General features: G+C 35.9%; 1 protein-coding gene and 1 long non-coding RNA gene across 2 annotated transcripts in view; one reads left to right on the forward strand and one right to left on the reverse strand.

Annotated features, from left to right (window-relative positions):
• The window catches only part of LOC138704646 (uncharacterized), a 1,589,272-nt gene that overhangs the window by 956,584 nt on the left and 610,560 nt on the right, over window positions 1-22,128 (reverse strand). The window lies entirely within an intron of this gene.
• Window positions 6,705-8,996, forward strand: LOC138704291 (uncharacterized). The gene is made up of 2 exons (XM_069832156.1): window positions 6,705-6,806; window positions 7,042-8,996. Exon 2 carries the CDS (start codon window positions 7,042-7,044, stop codon window positions 8,881-8,883), a length of 1,842 nt encoding a protein of 613 aa, XP_069688257.1. The 5' UTR covers window positions 6,705-6,806; the 3' UTR covers window positions 8,884-8,996.

Consider the following 22,128-nt stretch of genomic DNA (forward strand, 5'->3'; position numbering starts at 1 on the left):
TATTCTAAGAATTAAATATCGTCGTTGTTCCTGCAGTAACTCCTATGTGAAAAATTTATCGATTTTCAGATGTTTGCTCCATTAAATAACTTAAATAATGATACAACAAATAATAAAATCTCCTATGTATAATTATATTCCGTTCTTTCGAAAATTTAAGAATTCACAGTCTCCTATATAAGCTGTCATATGATGAATAATTGTGTTTTTTTCTTCCTACTAAAAATTTTTATATTTTACACATACGAGTTACTGCAGGAACAACGACGGTATATTTTCTCTGTTTTAATATGTGTTGCTTTGAGGTTAAATCATCAAAACCAAATCCCTGCTAAAAATCAATAAATACGGCGTACACGCAAAAGTGCTCCGTGCCTGCCATCTGTTGCACTACTCGGGAACACGCTGAAAAAACACTTGCTTACGCTTATAGTACGCTCATTTCATAAACTTACTCGCGTCTTAATTACTACCCATATAAGCCTGTTGCATAATAGACTACCTGTAAATATACAGAGTGGGTTAAAAGTCTCTTTCCCCAAACACTTTCTTACATTTAATTGCATTAAATTTACATTTAATCACACATTCCTTTGCAGATATTGTTCAAAATAGAGGGCCTATTTCTCTGCACACAATTCCCAACGTTTATATATTGATTTACAGATGGCAGAACATAACTGACGACTTTAATCGATTTTCACGAAGGACTTCGATCATCTGAAGCAAATGAGCAGGTGTTGAAGATATCCTACAGAACTGTGCCGATTGATTTTGCCGTTTGGCTTAAATGTGGCTTCATCAGTCTACAGAATTCTTTTCCAAAAGTCAGGATGGGCTTCATGTCGAATGCAAGAAACTAGCAGTTATTACGTCCAACACAAGAAACACAAAACAACAACACATGACATCGGAAAAACAACCCACCACTTGTTACTCCAGCTATTCGTTTATTCAAGTTATGACATCTGTATATGTGTGCAAGTATGAAACCTAAGAACGAACATCGGGGAAAGCGACTTTTGACCCACCTTGACAATACCAACATTCAAACATAAGATTAAACAAAAGTTACTTCTAAGTTTGATTTTAATCTACTGTAGTTTTGATGAAACCTATTAAATTATTTAAAATTTAAAGATTAATAAATATTATTAGGTATTATTAATAATAATAATAATAATAATAATAATAATAATAATAATTATTATTATTATTGTTATTATTATTATTATTATTATTATTATTATTATTATTATTATTATTATAGTTAACAGTGGTGTGCCGTTTTAGTTTCGGCACACTATCTTCCTTTCTTTCTTTCCTTTTTTCTTCTTTATTCTTGTTATATTCTTTTTTTTTTATTAGTTACCCTTACTTTTCATAGGTGGCTTCCTTCTCCATTTTTAGTCTTTTTTTCTCCATTCTTGGTCTCGTTTTTCTCACGTATAAGGAGCGAATTTAAGTTATCACGTGACAGGGGCTTTGTTTTTCATTGGCCATTTTTGCTTTAATTATTTCTTTAGCGTCGGTTTTCCTGGGGGAGAATTTCGACACGATCAGTTTGGTGGAGACTCTCATGGAGTAAGGTTGGACGACAGCTGTGGAGAGCTGTGGGTTGGTGTAACGGCTATCCGTGATCCCATCACGGATAACCCAGTTCGGGAGGGACGTGGACTGCTGTAGTCTGAGATCGAACGGGGTTTGTGACTTACTACAGGCAGAAACGTAGCCGAGCTGCGGTGAAGTATGCTCTGTGATTATGGAGGCGTGAGTGTTGAAGAGAGACCATTGTTGAGTTGGTTTCGAGACTGGCCTACCAGGAATCATAACAGGTTTTTATAAGTCAGTAAGGTTAAGTTTGTTGTGATTAGTAGAAAGGTTTTGATTTCATATGGAGTATGAGATTATTTATGAATAAGCTGGCATTCGTCAAGATTTTACATTGGTTGTGTTTGGTTGTGTATTAGTGCCTTTCGGCCATATCAGACAAGTTGAAACTTGTCTAGCAAGCTACTTATAGTTCTAATCTGTGACTACAGATGGCATTACTAGCTTATGTAATGGCGAATGCCAGTTCAGTGACCTTTAGTGGCAAGCCAGTTCCGATGCGTTGGTGAAATGTCAGTGATTGTATTTTTACTGGGGACCTTGGTTCATTTCCATTCTTCTATAGTGTTATTAATAAATGTGAACAGAGAGAGTTGATTATTTATATGGAGTGTTTTCTTTGTACCACCTCACCAAAGAGACAGTCGACCCTATCATACCTTTCGACGGCAGGGTAATACTTAATTGCTTAAGTATTGTTTACTTATCATTTTTACCAACTATACAAAGTAAATAGAGGCCAACCGTTGCAGTGGTAGGCTGGAGGCAGGAGAAATTGTAATATTAGAGGAAAATCTTCCCAGGAACGCCCTGTATACCAAAACCTCACAGCATGCACCTAAGCCCCAAGCCTGATCCTCTTTTCTTATATTGCAAAGCTCTCAATCGACTAACCTACAACTGGGCTGCAATGCCTCAAGTGACCTTCGAAAGCTCAATCGTTATCTGATATCTCAGCGAACGGGCGATTATAAGTAAATCTTTCCAACGACTGTACTCGTATGTGTTTGTCACGAATCTGTTGTCAATTGTGGTGGCAAATTGCCAACTTAACATTGTTGTTGATGTGTTGGCAGACCTGTGGTGATGGCAAGTGGCCAGCCCCATCACCCCGTCATCATCTCTCGAGCTCACTCAGGAATGTCTCCACACCTAGACATCGGCCTTCATCCTACCTGTCGTGCCATGTCAGTGGCGTACGTCCTCAAATCTTGTTCTGAGGCCTGTGCAACTTTGGATCCGTACCAATCGCGAATTCAGGCTGCGCACCACTCCGATTACACTGTACGAAGTGGCTATCGCTATGGTAAAATTATTAGCACATAGAGATGCATCTGTCTTTTGTAATCCAGTCAGCTGTCAAAAAATCTGAAAGTTAGAATTTATAAAACAGTTATATTACCAGTTGTTCTCTATGGTTGTGAAACTTGGACTCTTACTTTGAGAGAGGAACAGAGATTAAGGGTGTATGAGAATAAGCTACTTAGGAAAATATTTGGGGCTAAGAGGGATGAAGTTACAGGAGAATGGAGAAAGTTACACAACGCAGAACTGCATGCATTGTATTCTTCACCTGACATAATAAGGAACATTAAATCCAGACGTTTGAGATGGGCAGGGCATGTAGCACGTATGGGCGAATCCAAAAATGCATATAGAGTGTTAGTTGGGAGGCTGGAGGGAAAAAGACCTTTAGGGAGGCCGAGACGTAGATGGTAGGATAACATTAAAATGAATTTGAGGGAGATGGGTTATGATGATAGAGACTGGATTAATCTTGCACAGGATAGGGACTGATGGCGGACTTGTGTGAGGGCGACAATGAACCTTCGGGTTCCTTAAAAGCCATTTGTAAGTAAGAGATGCATCTGTAATACAGTACTAATTCGCCTATTTTCCATAAAAAAACGGAATCGGTTCGATCCCCGGCCTGGTCGTGAATGAATTTACACTCAACAAAGTTCACGTTGTAACGAGCTTTTCTCTGGGTAATCATTTCTCTCTCTCTGTTATTTCACAAACTTTTTACCACCTCATTTTCCAAAATACCCCTACAAGCAAACTAAAATTTTATTTTAACACTTGCATCGTAAATAACTACAGTAGAGTATCGATTATCCGAATATCATCAACCGAAACATCGGTTAACCGAAAGCGTTCCAGTTTGCAAATTCAAATTTGCGCGCGAGCCATGTAGAAGTTTCGCTAACGTTGTTTGCGAGATTTGGCTGCAAAAAAGACGAGTCTCGACTTTGAAACAAAAAAAAAATTGGACTTCTTTTCCTAAATTATAGGCCTACTTTAATGGCCATTTTGAACTTGTCAAACTAGGCTAGTCAGTTTTCTGTGTTATTTGTAAGACGTGTGATAAAAAATATATACTGAATGTACAATTTCGTGTTTAATATCAGTGTTTCTTTGTTTCGTACTGCACCTATGACACCGGTACAATTTGTTTTTGTAAATGATCGGTTATCCGAAAAATCAATTATCCGAACACCCCCTCGACCCCAATTGTTTCGGATAATCGATGCTCTATTGTTTTGCTAAATTATTATCTCATGTTGAAACTTCCCTCAAACTACAACACACAGACAAATAAAAAGAAATTAGTTGTCCGTATCAGTCATAGAAAAGTGACAGTTTACTTTGAATGTTACATTAGAAAACAATGGAACGAGGCAAGACAAGTTGAGTTGACAACTTTTGTGAATGCCTAACCTGTCATGTGACATGCTCGTCTGCTCAACGATTTTCGTCAACTTGTTGAGCCGGAAAGAGGCTTTATCTTTTATTTAAGCCTCAATTTCGCAATATTACAGTTAATAGAGACAGGATTATTTTTTTTTAATTTGTCAATCATCTAAGGACATCTAACAGTATGTGCAGTCCTACAGGAAGGATATGAACTGCCTTGTAGCCCTGATCATATATACAGGGTGTTTCATAATTCATATTACAAACTTCTAGGTGTTGTAGAGGGGACTAAGTTTTCATTAGGAACCCACGACCGGAAATGTATCGTTTCGATGCAAAATAAGTTTGAAGATCGATTCGATATAAAATCTTCCGCTTCACGATACGCAAACAAATTTCTTTTTCACTCCTCTAATATCGTGTGTCTTCTGTTTACAATCAGTTCTGCAGAATGAACTGACTGTAAACAGAAGACACACGATATCAGGGGACTGCAGACGTCGCCCTCAGCCCATTTTGTTTGCGTACCGTGAAGCAGGAGGTTTTAAATCGAATCGATCTTCAAGCTTATTTTGCATCGAAAGGATACGTTTCCGGACATGGGTTCCTAATCAAAGCCTTATCTACTTACTCCCTTCTACAACCCCTAGAAGTTTGTAATAGGAATTATGAAACACTCTGTATAACATATTGCTCAGCCTTATAGGCTTTGACAGCAACAACTTTTATCAATGTCACTATGCTGCCATCTAGCTGCTGCAAAAGAAGTCACGTTGTAACTCTCATTTGAATTGCATGGAGCAACTACACTTCCATCTAGCAGCCGTTCCCAATCGACGGTGGCGATCCTCTTTCACATACTACCGTTTTTAACATGGAGATGGCCAATCTGTTATATACCTATGTGACCAGGGCTTGCAGATATATTCATTCATTCATTCATTCATTCATAATTTTCTGCCCAAGAGCAGGTCAGTTCTCCATTGCACACCGAGTATTCTCAAATCTTCTCTTTTTTCCGTCTTCCTATTAGTCTCTGGATACTATCCATTTATCTTATTGTTGTCTATCACCTGATATTTTATTCTGCCTCGAACTATTCTTCTGTTCACCATTCCTTCCAGTACATCCATCAGTAGGCATTTCTTCTTAGCCAGTGACCAAACCAGTTTCTTTTTCTCTTCTTGATCAGTTTCAGCATCATTCTTTCTCCACGCACTCTTTCTAGCACAGCTTCATTTCTTACTTCCTACATTTCACATTTCATTTTTCATTTTTCATTTTTCTCCATATTCACATTTCAAATGCTTTCAGTCGTTTCTCTTCATTTCGTCGCAATGTCGATGTTTCTGTCCCGCACAGTACCACACTCCACACAAAGTGGTTCACTAGTCTCTTGATTGGTTCTTTTCCCAAAATTCCGTACTGTATTTCATTTCTTTGTAATCTATTAATGATTTTAAACCATTTAAACTGCTAAACATTTCCTGTCCCACTATTTCGTTACAACTCTCCATTATAATTTTACCTATCAAACTTAGGGGACAGTCGGATAGTATCGGACATCGGGTAATATCGGACAGTGAGTTTCTTTCATCTACCACACGATGATAGTACCTGATTGACATGGTTACGTTTCTGTGATGTCGCATAGAAAAACGTAACCATGTCATTCAGGCACTAACATATGGTGGTAGATGAAAGAAACGCACTGTCCGATATTACGCGATGTCCGATACTACCCGAATCTCTCCTATACCAATTTCTTGCCATAACCAATTTAGTCCTAAACTGTTCACATTATTTTTTAATTCTTTTATACAATTGGACTTAGTTTTCGTCGTTTGTAGCTATCTTAAACATCTTTCAGGATATCATTTTCTTCTTCCTCTACCCAAAAATTTAATTTTTCTAACTAATATTGTTCCCCTACTTCTCTCCATCCCCATTTCCAATCTGGCTGCTATATTTGAGACTTTCTTACATAATATTAACACAATCCTTCCAATAATCCCGTGGTTTGTAAGAAATCAGCAGCTGCATCAAGAATTGGGAATTATTCCACTAGAACAGTACATCCATTCAATGTCAAAATCTTTCTTTAACAAACTTCCTGGCGTTCGTGAAGCTGTGACATACAACATTGAAGCAAGATCTTGTCAGCCATCTAAATTTAAAAGGAAACTACCTCAAGACATCTTTCGTAGCGAAACAGACGACTTTTCATAAATTTATTCACAATAACACAGAAAATTATCATCATATCTTATCAAGTAGGGGACACCGGGGCGGGACGGGATACCGGGGTAGAACGGGATAGTGCGTCTATTTCCCACCAGAGGCTCGGCAATCACCTGTAACGTTCTAGTGTCCTTCAGTAGGCTGCTGTGCTTTGTTCAGTGAGGTTGGAATGTTATTGTAAGTTGTTTGCTTTGAGATCTCAGTAGAGTTGCGGAAATTTGAGTGCTGCTGTAACATTTCGCAAGTGTTTAGCCAAGGTAAGATAAGTTGAGCTGTATTTTTAAGAATTAACCACTCTTTCTATTAAATTCAGCATGCTTTCAACTACATTATTTTCACATTACAATAGAGAAAAGCGTATGATACGTGATAACGATGTGATATTCTTTCAATAAGTGTTCTTGGGGCGGAACGGGGTTCAGGTCAATCTTCGCTTATCACATTTATTCTTTCCTACTTTAACGTGTTGCATATTGTTTCTTCTGTGTGCAGATGGTACGGACTTATTTAAAAAAGACAGAAAGGCAACAATGGTCCGCAGAAAGCATGGAAGAAGCCGTTGATTCTGTAATTAGTGGGAAAATGGGATACAAAAAAGCATCAGAACAGTTCAACGTGCCTTCAACAACTTTGGAACGTTATGTGAAAAAGAAAAAGGAAAATCCAATGGCGACAGTTGATAAAACATTAGGAAAATTTCAGTGTGTGTTCAATACAGAGCAAGAACTTGAACTTGCACAATACCTAAAGGATATGCAAAAGAGACTTTTTGGTATAACAATGAAAGAATTCCGTAGGTTGGCATACCAGCTGGCAGAGAGAAACGGTTGCAAGCATCCTTTCAATAAGAATGCGGGAATGGCAGGAGAAGATTGGGGTCTAGGATTCATGGCTCGTCACCCTGATTTAAGCATGAGAAAACCAGAAGGCACATCGGGAGCGCGAGCAATGGGCTTCAACAAGGTTGCAGTGTCTCAATTTTTTGCGTTGTTGGCACATGTCATTGATGAAAATAAATTAACAGGGGCACAAATCTATAACTGTGATGAAACTGGCATGACCGTGGTACCTAAACAGCATTCTAAAATTATCGCAACAAAGGGGCAGCGTCAGGTTGGTGTGTTAACATCAGCAGAACGTGGCAACACAGTGACTGTTGAAATTTGTTGTTCGGCGGCTGGAAATTTTATGCCTCCCATGTTAATCTACCCTAGGAAACGGAAACAACAGGAATTTGAAGTTGGTTTACCTTCAGGAGGCTGGGCCGAAGTTAATGATTCTGGATGGATGACAGCCGATCTATTTCTGAAGTGGCTGAAGAAATTCATTGCATTTTCTAACGCCAAAAAGGAAAGACCTGTGCTTCTTCTTCTAGACGGTCATGCTTCACACACAAAGAGCTTGGATGTTATTGATCTAGCTCGCAACAACGGTGTTATTTTACTGTGTTTTCCTCCTCATTGCTCCCATCGGCTCCAGCCGCTGGACGTGGCATTTATGAGACCTTTGAGCTTATATTACGAGGATGAGGTGAGAAGATGGTTAAGATCGAACCCAGGAAAAGTAGTCACCTTATGGCAAGTTTCAACTCTCTTCGGACAGGCTTTCATAAACGCTGCGAACATGAGCACTGCGCTAAAAGGGTTCGAAAAGACAGGCATCTGGCCAACAAACATGCATGTCTTCTCCGATGATGATTTTCTACCGGCAGCAACGACTGATATTCCGATTGCTGACAGAGCGTTACCTGCTATGAATCAAGAAATTCTGGAAACCGAAAGAGCAAACGATATCCCAATCGTTCCCTCCTCAGTTCGGCCTGTTGAATTGACGACTTCGGTGGATGAACCGGAACCTCTGTGTTCAGAGATGCCAGATACCCCCACACATAAGCCTAATTCACTTAATTCCAGTTTCCCTTCCCTTTCCCCGGAAAATGCTATGCCGGTCCCAAAAGTGAAAATTGGTCAGAGGAGGGTAGCAAGAAAAAGAGGGAAAACAGCAATTCTCACTTCCAGCCCCTACAAAGCACAACTGCAAGAAGCACAAAAAACCAAAGAAGTGAAACAGACTAAAGTGAAAAGGAAACTGTTAGACCAAGAAAAGATAGGAAACTCAGAAAAACAATCTAGGCCTAAACCGAAGAAGGTAAGGAAAACTGCAGAAGAAAAAGATGAAGACACAGAATGTTTCTACTGCAACGAGCTTTATTCCACGTCAAATGAGGGGTGGGTGTCATGTGTAAAGTGCAAGCAATGGGCTCATAACTCGTGTGCTGGTACAGAAAGTGATGACGATGATTTCGTTCTGATTTGTGAGACGTGCAAAGTGTAAATTAAAGGAGAATTGAGAGCATCCCATTCCGCCCCGTACACGGGGCGGAACGGGATAAGACGCACCTTTTTCTTTTTTTCATATTTCATTAATGAGAACTGTGAAATATTGTTTCTTTTGTGCGTTCTATTTGTGATAAAATGTTTAAATAAAACATACCTCATGTTTCGTATTCCTATCTTACCATTTACACCTCCAAACTTTACTTCAATCACTAGGTACCCCGTCCCGCCCCGGTGTCCCCTATATATTCTCATAGTTCACAAAAATGATCATCATCAAATGCTCTTCGGATTAGGCCGTTGGGCCTGTTCCATCTCCTGGATTCAGCTGGTCCCTCCAACGCTTCTTCGGTCTGCCGATGTTTCTCCTTCCTCTTGGTGTGTAGTTTAGGATATTTTGTGGTATTCTTTCTGAGGCCATCTGATCACATGGTCGTACCAATTTCTTCTGTATGTATCTAAAATTGTAGTTATGTTTTGTATTTTTAATATGTTGTGAATGTCCTCGTTTCTTTGGTGATCAAGAAGTGTATAACCTGCTAGTGGCCTTAAGTCTGCTTCTAGTCTTCTAGGGCCGTATTCATAGACATTTTTAGCGCGGGCTTCCGGTGGATGATCAGCGTTTTTCGTATTCATAAACTAGTGTTAGCGATAGGATATGATTTGAATTCTGTACAAGTAACCAGTGGATAGCCGGAGCTAGCTTAGTACGCTCGTAGCGCGTGCTGCGAAATGTCTATGAATACCACCCCTAGTCTTCTGATCTGCTGCTTCTAGTCTTCTGATCTGCTGTGAGGTGAGTGTCCATGTTTCAGAACCATATAATAATGTTGGTACGATTAGTGTTTTGTAGAATTTTAAAACAGTCTCAGTTCTAACTTCTTCAACAGTGTTCTTTTAGTAGTGCTTACGAGTTGCTGATATTTACCCATTTTATTGTCAAAATCCTTAGGGGAAATGTGAGAGAGGTTGCAACCTAAATAATCAAAAGAGTTAACTTGTTCTAATATATGATTATCTACAACTATTTTTGATCTGATGGAATTTGACCCAGAGAATGCTAAAACCTTGTTTTTTTTTTTTTTTTGTTGAAATTTTCAAATTATATGTTTTCGAAAGTTTTTCTAAAATGATTAATTTATTAATTTAAAAATAAATTTAATTAGAGGAGCCTTTACAGCCAACCTCATCATGATATTCTGTATGGGATATTCCATAATTTAACAGTGGTCTGTATAGCAAGTTTGCTGGTCGACCAATAAATAAATTTAAAAAAAATCCTTCTAATAGTTAGCTATAACTTACAGAAAGAGACGGACCACCACATAACACTCCACCATAACATTTACTTAAAAATAATCATAATTTCCCTAAGAAACTTAAATAATGTTTTTCTTGCATAATATTGGTGTTTTCTGTTTATATCGCTACTACTGCAATAGTAAAAAGATGTTGAATTGGTGTTTCATAAAATCGAACACGAGTATTTTTACGTGGCCTCCATGAAAGCCGTATGTCACTTCGATGAACTAGAACCCTTTCTAATTGCAATGTCACTGAGTTATGACGGATGTGACCAGTCTGTATTAATTCAGTTCACGGGGACAGCAGTCTCACAGGTGAGAACGTGTCTGCTAATCACGCTGTAATAGGCTATATGTTTAATGCTAGTCGATTAATTAAATTTATTTATCACTAAAATCTATTATTTAATGTATGCTCAAGTATTTATGTACTGCTTTATTATTACTGCTTTGCTCGTCTTATGTTTATTTACAAAAATTACGGATTTAGTATATAATATACTCCTACTTACACAACTACATTCTACTGCTATTTATTTATTTACTTATTTAGTTATTAACTTATTTACTTATTTATTTATTTTGATAATAATTTTAACATAAAATCTATATATATATATATATATATATATATACATATATATATATATATATAAATAATTTGAACTGGTAATGGAAATTACGGGAAAACGGCTGAACGGATTTTAATAAATGGCCCCTCATTTTGAAGCTTGGAACCCAAAGTTTTTCGGAAAAATAGTAGTTTTCAGTTAAATGTCAATTTTCCTACATAATTTTCCTATTTTCCAAAATCCATCTATCGTCAGTTTTGAGAACTAGCTAATTGCATTCAGGAGAAGCGAAGCGAGCATCAAGTCGGCCGTGTTGCATTTCAGAATAAAACAAAACACACACTACAGTAAACAATATTACACGAAGGCCATGATATGCAAGAATGCTGAGATATTTAGAGCTCAAATTAAATTGGTTATTAAAAACTTAACTTACTAAAAATAATTTACAGGTTCGATTCTGTGGTGTGTAATTTTCTGCGTACAGCTGTGTATTGGATATTAAAAACTACAAAACTTGATGACATTATTACTATTAGAAATGAAATATTATTGTAGTTAATGCCGTGATGTGACTATTTTTCATTAATTATACATATTAATGCTATATATGAGTAGATGTAGAGAATAACTTAAATTAGATTTTGATTTCTATATAATTTACTGAGTGGCGGTTATATAATATATGTAGTATATGTTACTGAAAGCTATAAAACTTACATAAGATAATATTGTTATTAAAAATAAAATATTTTTATAGTTAATAATCAAGTGGGGTTGGGTCCTTTTCATATATTTAATGGCGGTGTGGTGTAGATATTTATATACGTGGTTCTCTTCAGTATTGGCTCGAGAGAGACTATCTTTCATTATTATGGGAGCAAATAACTTTCCGAATGTCTGGTATTCTTCATTGAAAATAAATCTGAAAAATGTTTATTTGAACGTCTAATGAACTTAGTTTGCAACATTTGCTGCACAAGCCACTAGTATATATATATATATATATATATATATATATATATATATATATATATATATAATTTGAACTGGTTATGGAAATTACGGGAAAACGGCTGAACGGATTTTAATGTGTGACCCCTCATTTTCATGCATGGCATCCAAAGTTTTTCGGAAAAGTAGTAGTTTTCAGTGAAATGTCAATTTTCCTACATAATTTTCCTATTTTACAAAATCCATCTGTTGTCAGTTTTGAGAACTAATTTTATGGAATCACGGCCGACTTGATTGAATTTCAGAACAAAACACACACTACAATAAACAATAGGCTATTACACGAAGGCCATGACCTGCAGGATTGCCGACATATTTAGAGCTCAATTCAATTTGTTATCAAAAACTGATTCTGCAGTGTATAATTTTCTGAGTACAGCTGTGTATTGGATATTCAAACCTACGAAACTTGAGGTGGTTTGATGACATTATTACAATTAGAAATTAAATATTATTATAGTTAATATCATGATGCGTCTATTCTTCATTAATTGTACATAATATTGATGCTATATTGATGACATGAAAGTGAAACGTTTTGAGGTTATGTAAGTAAATGTAGAGAATATCTTAATTTAGATCTTCATTTCTATAATTTACTGAGTGACTGCTATATATAACTACAAAACTTAAGTAAGATAATAATATTGTTATTAAAAATCAAATATTTTTATAATTATTAAACCAGTGGGGTTGGGTCTTTTTCATATACTTAATGGCGGTGTAGCTCAGGATAGGGACCAGTGGCGGGCTTATGTGAGGGCGGCAATGAACCTCCGGGTTCCTTAAAAGCCAGTAAGTAAGTAAGTAAGTAATGGCGGTGTAGTGTAGATATTGATATGTGTCATTGCCTTCAGTATTGGCTCGAGAGAGCGCAAAAATTACAGTTCCTAAGGAAAGATAAAAAGGTATTACTTACTGATAAAATAAGAGGCCTAGAAAATTTTGTAGTCTCCAGATCATTTCAGCAAGATCTCTTAGTAGGATAAAATGATTTTATGCTCTACATTTCAAGTTCTACATGCAGCAGCTATACGAAAATGCTGTTGTTCGAAAGCTTAGCAAACCTGACATTTTTTTAACTTTTGCCTACAATCCACAATGACCTGAAATAGCTACTGCTATCGTCCTGACATTGATATTTGTGTTTTCGCGTTGAAACTCAAAAACTGAAGTTGAGTAGGTTCAAGAAAAAGTATTTGGCCTAAGAAATATCCATTCAGAGGGAGTATGTTTCATTGTTATGGAAGCAAATAACTATCAAAAAGACAATTAGTATTCTTCATTGAAAATAAATCTGAAAAATGTTTATTTGAACGTCTAACGAACTTAGTTTGCAGCAGCATTTGCTGCACAAGCCACTAGTATAATATAAACAGAAAAACATTAGCTCGGCCCTGAAAGGGTAGAACTCGTGCTCAGGGGCGAATTCCTTAATTGAAATTAAGAACTATATAATACAATTTGTCTTACGTCTACTACGCAATAAGAATATATGATTTTAAATTTACAATTTTTCAATTTTTATAAAATCCATACATAACTTTTTTAATTTAATACTAGAACTATTAGAATTGACAAGATTAGGATAATTAAATATAAATTTGTTACATATTCTTGGGCGTAAATTACTACTATGATTAAATACTGTAACAGTGTTGCATTTTGGTTCAAACAATCTTAAAGAATTCATACCTTTTGTTTCATAACTATGAGAATGCAATTCAAAATTATTTCGATTTTCATGTATGAATTTTATTAATGCAATATAATAAACTTGTTTTATTTTAGGTACTTAAAATTATAAAAACAATTTTTGAGATGGAAAATCAATAGATTTATGAAGACATATTTTAATTATTTTCTTCTGTAATAATTAAAGTGGATTAAAATTGGATTTAAATAAGCTAAACGTAAAAATTGCTAAAGACCGCAGCCATATTTTCATTTATTGTCTTGTTTTTATCGCCAACACGCACGTAATTTATAATACATCAACAATCAACGTTTGGTACGACCGCGAACATAATTCCCTCGACACACACTTATATTGTTACATTTATTTACATTGAAAATCGGCATTAGCACAAACACGTGTTCTGGATAGTAGGCCTCCGGTTGACAGTTAATTACAGTGTTGCCGACGTATGGCTCCGGCTTGTAACTGAAGAAGGCTATGATACTTTCCCTTAGTCATTTTGTAGAAACAGTGTATCATCATAATTAGAGTTTAGGCTGGTTAAATGAGATTCCAACTAACCATGTTTAAGTAATCGGTGATTATGAACAGTGCACAGAAATTTCATTTTAACCACGGTTACTGTTTAACCGTCGTTTCGTAATCTATGATTACTGCGTTTTTAACCGATGTTGATGCACTTCGCCATAATAGGTGACCGATATTGCTAGCGCTAGGTGCAGCCAAAGACGGATACAGTTCAGAAGTGAAATCCTATTAGAGTTGTTAGACGCTCCGTGCTGGCGATTTGATTTGCTGCAGAGAACGCGACGGAAGTCTATGAAATGTCACGCGCGTCTTCATCCGTATGTGTAATTGTTTTGTTCTTTCCCCAAGCGGCAGTGATACGTGACTCTGCTGAGCTTTCTGAGACTGCAGAATTAGGCGAAGTTCGCTGCTGCTGAAAACTCTCTAAGTTCCTATTTTCTAGTAATGATTTTCTCTGTTTTCGAGGCTTTTCATAATATGATTAAGGAAACTCTGTAGTCAGACTGACTTTGTAACTTAATCATACCTTTTCAACTCTGCACGGATTTTCGCATTTCTTGTATACTGGCGTTCAAAGATATCTGTCCTTCAATAATTAACTTTCAAACCACGGGATAATTCAGAATCAAAGATAAAACAAATTGACAAACTTCAAAATAGTTTCGCTAGTTCTCAATAGGTGGCACTATTAATGGGACGCATAAAAATAAGGTAACCGGGGGTAATAAGGCCCGCCTAAGGAATAGAACGTTCTTCCTTTGAAATGGAGACGTTTAGTAATTTTTAAATAATGGAATAGCATACTTTTATAGTTACCCTATAATATTTTACTTCAAATAAATATTCAAACAGACACATAAATGCTGTGAGCAATGAAAATTAACATCATGTCACTGGGCCTTATATCCTGCTGTGACAGATAATAAGGCCCACAATAAAGAATACAAGTATTGACCACAATTTGGGCATACAAAGTCTTCAGTTTTTTCTTAAGTGAGACCTTTTGACTGCCTCCGTGGTCTGTTGGTCAGCATTCTGGCTTCCAGATCAGGAGGTCCCGGGTTCGATTCCCGGCTCGAAGAATTCCCTGGATGTCTAGAGTCTGGAAATTTTTATGATTGTGAGTGTGCCGAGTTAATATTAATTAACCAATCATCATCACAAATATAAAAATACATCAGGACTGTCGCTGGGCAGTAACCTGAACACACGTTTCAGCGTCACATTGTTGACAAATAACTGCACGGATTTTTTAAATTTCTTGTACACTGGCGTTCAAAGATACCTGACCTTCAATAATTAACTTTCAAACCACGGGATAATTCAGAATCAAAGATAAAACAAATCGACAAACTTCAAAATAGTTTCGCTAGTTCTCAATAGGTGGCACTATTAGTGGGACGCATAAAAAATAAGGTAACCGGGGGTAATAAAGCCCACCTAAGAAATAGAACGTTCTTTCCTTGAAATGGAGACGTTACCCTATAATATTTTACTTCAAATAAATATTCAAATAGACAAATAAATGTTGTGAGGAATGAAAATTAACATCGTGTCACTGGGCCTTATATCCTGCTGTGACAGGTAATACGGCCCACAATAAAGAATATAAGTACTGAACACAATTTGGGCATACAAAGTCTTCAGTTTTCTCCTAAGTGGGACCTGTACATTCATCGTGCTCTCAACATTCACAAGAGACACACACATGCATATTTACAACAATTCTTTTCGCTGACAGAACACATCCGTGTCCCTTAGATGTTTACAAATCCTGAAGTTGATGGTTCATCCAATGCTCTTTCTGCATTAGGAATTGTCGCTTTTTCGTTTGTTTCATTTCTTGCAAAAAGATTGTGCTTCAGAGTTTTAACTTTATAGTTCAGGGACTTCTATGAACTTGTGGGCGTTTCCACGCATTTATTTCATGGGTCTTATTTCCTGCTCTGTTACTTCGCGCCAATTTTAATTTCTGGAGTGCTCATATGCTCATTAGCGAAAGTTTCACTGTAGCCCCAAACTTCTTAAAGTTTACACAATAACGTACATTTAATAAAATAATCACACATAACTTGTTGCCACCAGTCAGCTACAAACAAGAATGAGAATCTAATTCTTTATGCCTCACTCGAATGCGAGAAGAAATAGGTCTTAAGAGCTGTTGCTCTCTTTTGCAAAAGTGTATAACTAATGGCAAAACTAGGTAGTGGGCCTTATAACATGCTGGGCCTTAATACCCTCAGGTATCTTAGCTTAGGAGAATGTTGATGTAGATTAAGTATAAAGGCTTCTCATAATTGACAATATCAGCGGTTTCCAGCTAAATCTAGCGCTTTTTGCAATCATTAGAGGAGGATGAAAATTTTAACCTAATATCCTTATCTAAAAATTCATCCGGGTCCACACTATACAGCCCTTGTGCGTAAATTACATTAGAAGAATTTATAATTGCGCAATTGTGAAATAGAACTTACTGCACAACATAGAATGTCTAAGAGCCGAGTTCACAAAATATATTTAACATTAATTTCTACTTAAAGTCTTTTCAATTAACACTTACAGGGATAATGTACTTCACCAAAACAAATTTGACTTTAAGCTCTCATTAAAGTACATTTAAGTTAATTGGGTATTATTTGGCCTTTTAAATAATTAATCCTGCATTAACAACGATAATTTTCATCATGGCTAGAAGAATTATGGACTTGTTATTTCAAAATGATGATTTCTTACCAATACGGGCGAAGATAATTTGCGAAATTGAAGATTATTTTAATACAATTGAAAAAAAAATTGAAAATGCGGTTCAGGCTAAGAAAAACATAATCATTGTAGCCTATATGTTGAATAGTACAGGAGGTGATTTAAAATTTCCAACCGATAGGTTATTACTTCATAATATTATTACTTAAATTATACATTTATTGAAGAAATGTTTAATCAATATGATATGAATTGTACAACTTTGTATAGCTTAACGAAAATATGCTTGCAAATTGAATTAATCTGTTTACTATGTACTATTGCAGGGATGTCAAAGCGCCTGCACTGCGTGGTTTCAAGAACCTGCAAAACATTTCTTTAAGAGCGATGACTGCACTTTATCTTGCTGAAAAGTGAACCTTGGATTTGTATTGCTTGCAGTATCAGCACGTAATACAAGCGATTTAACATCCCTGTAATATTGTACATTTTTGTACAGTATAGTTCGGCTCATGAATTGTATATCCTGTAAATTGAATAGTAGTCTGTATAGCTCAACTGATGAATTGTTTATGATTATAAATTTAATTAATCTACTTGATATGAAATGTACAATTTTGTATAGCTTAACGAAAGTATGCTTGTAAATTAAATTAATCTGTTTAGTATGTACAGTATTGTATATGTTCATATAGTTTGGCTGATGAATTGTATGTGCTTTAAATTGAATAGTAATCTGTATAGCTCAACTGATGAATTGTTTATGCTTGTAATTTGAAGTAATTTGCATGACATATTATCAATTTTTATATCTCAACCGATTTAATTGTTTATGCTTTTAAATTAAATTAATTTACTTGCTATGTATTATATTTTATAATTCAACTGATCAATAATTGTTTAGTTTTGTAAATTTAATAATCTGATTGGCTATATACTGTATATTTTTTATAGAGCCACCAACGTAGCTCAGTCGGCAGAATTGCTGATCCGGAGCTGCGCTCAGACTTGTGTTGGATCCCCCTTTTGGACCAGATTGAGTGGTTGGTTTCTTCCGAGGTTTTCCCCAGCCGTGGGGAGGTTTATCTGATTACCTGGTTGGGTTTTTCCGAGGTTTTCCCCAACCATAAAGCAAATTCAAGGTAATCTGTGGCGAATCCTCGGCCTCATCTTACTACATCTCGCAAAAAAAAATTGTAATCTTGTAAAATATTGAATTGTTTCACATCTTAAAGCTTCACTGATAATGTAAGATCTATGGAATACAATCAAAGAAATTAAAATGAAATGCAACAATCTTCGGTTGTCTCAAATGCGGAAACTAAAGTAATATGAATAAAACATGTATCATGTAGGCCTAATATTACATTTGAAGGCATTGGAATAGCGCAAATCTTTCCATTTTGCTTCTTGCATGACACTTCCTGGCATCTACTTTCATATTATCCCGTTTTGTCTTTAATATTGCTGAAGAAATTGAGATGAGGTTTTTTGCATTGAAAGCTCTTTTTACTTGCTTCCAACCTTTCTTCTGCTCTTTTAAATTCTGCCCATCCGTCTTTTGTTTTCTATGATTTTAATGTGTTTTGAGATTGCCTCCGTTTATGATGACATTATACTGTTGTAACAAATGAACTCAATATAAAGGCCACTGCCTACATTGACAAAGCACATAGCCTTCGAAATTACTATTTTACCACAGTCTAGTATATACAGTCACGAAGCTCAATACGTGGTAAATATGCATCCATAGATAGTTGCTAACCACTAGGATCGCTAATATCGCCTTATTACAGACAATGCGAAATAGTATCGGAATAGTCTATTGTTCCTAGCAGCCTTACAACTCAAGCTTCGTGACTATGATTCCGAAGGCCGTGATGACTTAATTGGGAACTAAATTAATTGAATTTATTTAAATGTCTTTGGTGAAAACTAAACGAATTAAATATGATTCAACTTACGTATTCAAGTTAAATTGCAATTAATTAATTGAGGATTCGTAACATGTTGGTGAAATCGCCTTTAAATACTTTTTTTCTGATTTTTTTGTTCATAATTTCTGAATCAATTTTCTATAGTAATCTCAGACCTCGAATGACATTTATTAGGACTATTTCGTGAATAAAATAAAAATGTAAATAATATATTCCTAAAATTCGCTCATAAAATATTAACAGTTGTATATTTATGAATATTTAACCTATTCGGACATTGTGAAGTTTAAATATATGAATATCGATTATTGCAATAAAGAAATTGGATGTTATTCAGTAATGTCAATTGTGAAAAGTGAAATACAGGTTTTAAAATGTTAATTACAAGTACTCCGCTTTTATCTTATTATAACAGAAATACATTTTCATTATCTGCTGAAATAATAATTTAATTTATACATTTTATAATATAATTACAAATAATCTCCATTGTGGGTCCCTATTACCACGGCATGGCGCGTCCTCATGTTACGGATAGAGGAGACGGTCTTCAAATATGGAGGGTAGCTGCGAATATATTGAATAAGCAGTCATGGACAGCCGATAAGGGGTGGCCCTCCAGTTTGGGGTTGGGCGAAGGGCTAACAATCCATCACCGTAAAAAAAGGTTGTTACGAAACCTTACAATAAGCCTCAGAATGGGACTGATTCTCTGGCACGACCACAGCAAACAAAAAACGGTACCGGTAACAAATATACATGACACTCGGGAGGAAATTAAACGCAGAATATATATATATATATATATATATATATATATATATATATATATATATATATATATATATGGGAAATGCGTATTATTATTCGGTTGAGAAGCTTCTGTCATCTAGTCAAAAAATCTGAAAGTTAGAATTTATAAAACAGTTATATTACCGGTTGTTCTGTATGGTTGTGAAACTTGGACTCTCACTTTGAGAGAGGAACAGAGATTAAGGTTGTTTGAGAATAAGGTGCTTAGGAAAATATTTGGGGCTAAGAAAGATGAAGTTATAGAAGAATGGAGAAAGTTACACAACACAGAACTGCACGCATTGTATTCGTCACCTGACATAATTAAGAACATTAAATCCAGACGTTTGAGAAGCGCAGGGCATGTAGCACGTATGGACGAATCCAGAAATGCATATAAAGTGTTAGTTAGGAGGCCGGAGGGAAAAAGACCTTTGGGGATGCCGAGACATAAGTGAGAGGAATATTAAAATGGATTTAAGGGAGTTAGGGTAAGACGATACAGACTGGATTAATCTTGCACAGAATAGGGACCGATGGTGGGCTTATGTGAGAGCAGCAATGAACCTTCGGGTTCCTCAAAAGTCATTTGTAAGTATTACAAATAATCTGATTAAAACATTAATTAAATGAACAATTATTGAAAACGTAGTTATCAAATCTGAATGAAATAGTGTCATTTTCTTTATATACAATGGACATGGAATTAGGAGATGAAGATGTAGATGTGGAAGTAGGAATTCGCACTTTACTTAATAGGCCTACTTTACCATTACATTAATAGATTCATGCTTATCGATTTAAGGGAAAACAGTTGGCGGCAATGATTAAACAAAAGAAGGACTATGCGATAAATTGATTGTGATAAATCGCATTGCAAAAATTGTTGCGATATATGTCTGTGATTTGTTGGAATTCAAAATTTCACTACACTTCATTGGTCTAAAATGGAATGATATCATATAAACGAAATGTCACTGTAATTATGCGGTACTCTTGAAAACCCCTGAATGATGACATTGGCCTATTACAAGACATAAAAACAACGTTCGAAAAAAAAAAAAACTTTCAAATCCGCCTTCTCTCAGAATTGCGGCACATAAAATTATTTAGTAGTAGTATTTATTTATTTATTTAACCTGGTAGAGACAAGGCCGTCAGGCCTTTTCTGCCCCTCTACCAGGGGATTACAATTATAATATGAAGAATAAAATTAGAATTAGTATTAAATTTACAATTACAATTACAAATAAAATTACAATTAGTATTAAATTTACAATTACATTTACAATAAAAATCAAAGCACGACAAGATTACCTCACTAATTAAAGCTAGATAATTTATCATAGAAAAACAAAGAATATTTTATATTTACTGAATTACAAATTAAACCTAGAATAACAAAATTGTATAGTGATGAAATTACTGGATATTGAAATATTTTGTGATAGATTAAGGAAACTATTTACAAGAAATCAATTATCGACCAAGTGCCTAGTAAGTTTGCGTTTGAATTCAATTTTATTTCGACAGTCCCTGATGCTGGCTGGGAGGCCGGAGGGAAAAAGACCTTTGGGGAGGCCGAGACGTGGATGGGAAGATAATATTAAAATGGATTTGAGGGAGGTAGGATATGATGGTAGAGACTGGATTAATCTTGCACAGGATAGGGACCAATGGCGGGCTTATGTGAGGGCGGCAATGAACCTACGGGTTCCTTAAAAGCCAGTAAGTAAGTAAGTAAGTAAGTAAGTAAGTAAGTAAGTAAGTAAGTAAGTAAGTAAGTAAGTCCCTGATGCTAGCAGGTAGCGAATTCCAGAGTCTTGGCAGGGCTATTGTGAAAGAGGATGAGTATGAGGAGGTGCGATGGGATGATATTGTTAGTATTGTTTCATGACGAGAGCGTGTGTTCAGATTATGGTGGGAAGAAAGGTAAGTGAAGCGAGACGACAGGTACGAAGGAAAAGAAGAGTTCAAGATTTCGAAGAGAAAGAGGAGTGAATGTAAATTTCTTGTCTTATCTAGTTTAAGCCAACCTATTGCTTGCAGGGATGGGGTAATATGATCATATTTACGAACATTGCTTACAAAACGTACACGCAAATTACGAGCACGTTGAAGTTTCGTTTTGTTGTCGCATGGAGAGGTCAGTCAGTAAAATGTTAGCATAGTCAAAATAGGGAAATACAAGTGTCTGCACAAGGGACTTTTTTAAGCAAGAGGGGAGATGAACATGTATCCTTTTTAGCACATGGATAATAGAATATACTTTTCTGCAGGTTTCTGTGATTTGCAGGTCCCAGTTGAGATTATTGTCCATGTGAATGCCAAGATTTTTTACCGAAGAACTGAAAGGGATATGCACTATACTTACTTTAACGTTGGAAATTTCAAGGTGTTTTACAGCGTCGGTTTGCCGTTTGTGTCCTAATATAATTGCTTGTGTCTTTCCAGGATTGATTTTAAGACGGAGTTTCTTTGTCCATGTCACAATCGAGTCAATGTCTTCGTTCAATTTATCTATAGCGTCATTTACTCCGTCTAAGCGGGAAGAGATGTAGCATTGAAGATCGTCAGCATACAAGTGATAGTTACAATGCCTTACAAGAGATGTAATATCATTGACATATATTGTGAACAACAATGGTCCGAGTACCGACCCCTGTGGTATACCTGATGTTATGTCAAGCCAGG

The sequence above is a fragment of the Periplaneta americana genome, chromosome 8 (assembly GCF_040183065.1).
Source record: "Periplaneta americana isolate PAMFEO1 chromosome 8, P.americana_PAMFEO1_priV1, whole genome shotgun sequence".
Taxonomy (NCBI): Eukaryota; Metazoa; Arthropoda; class Insecta; order Blattodea; family Blattidae; genus Periplaneta; species Periplaneta americana.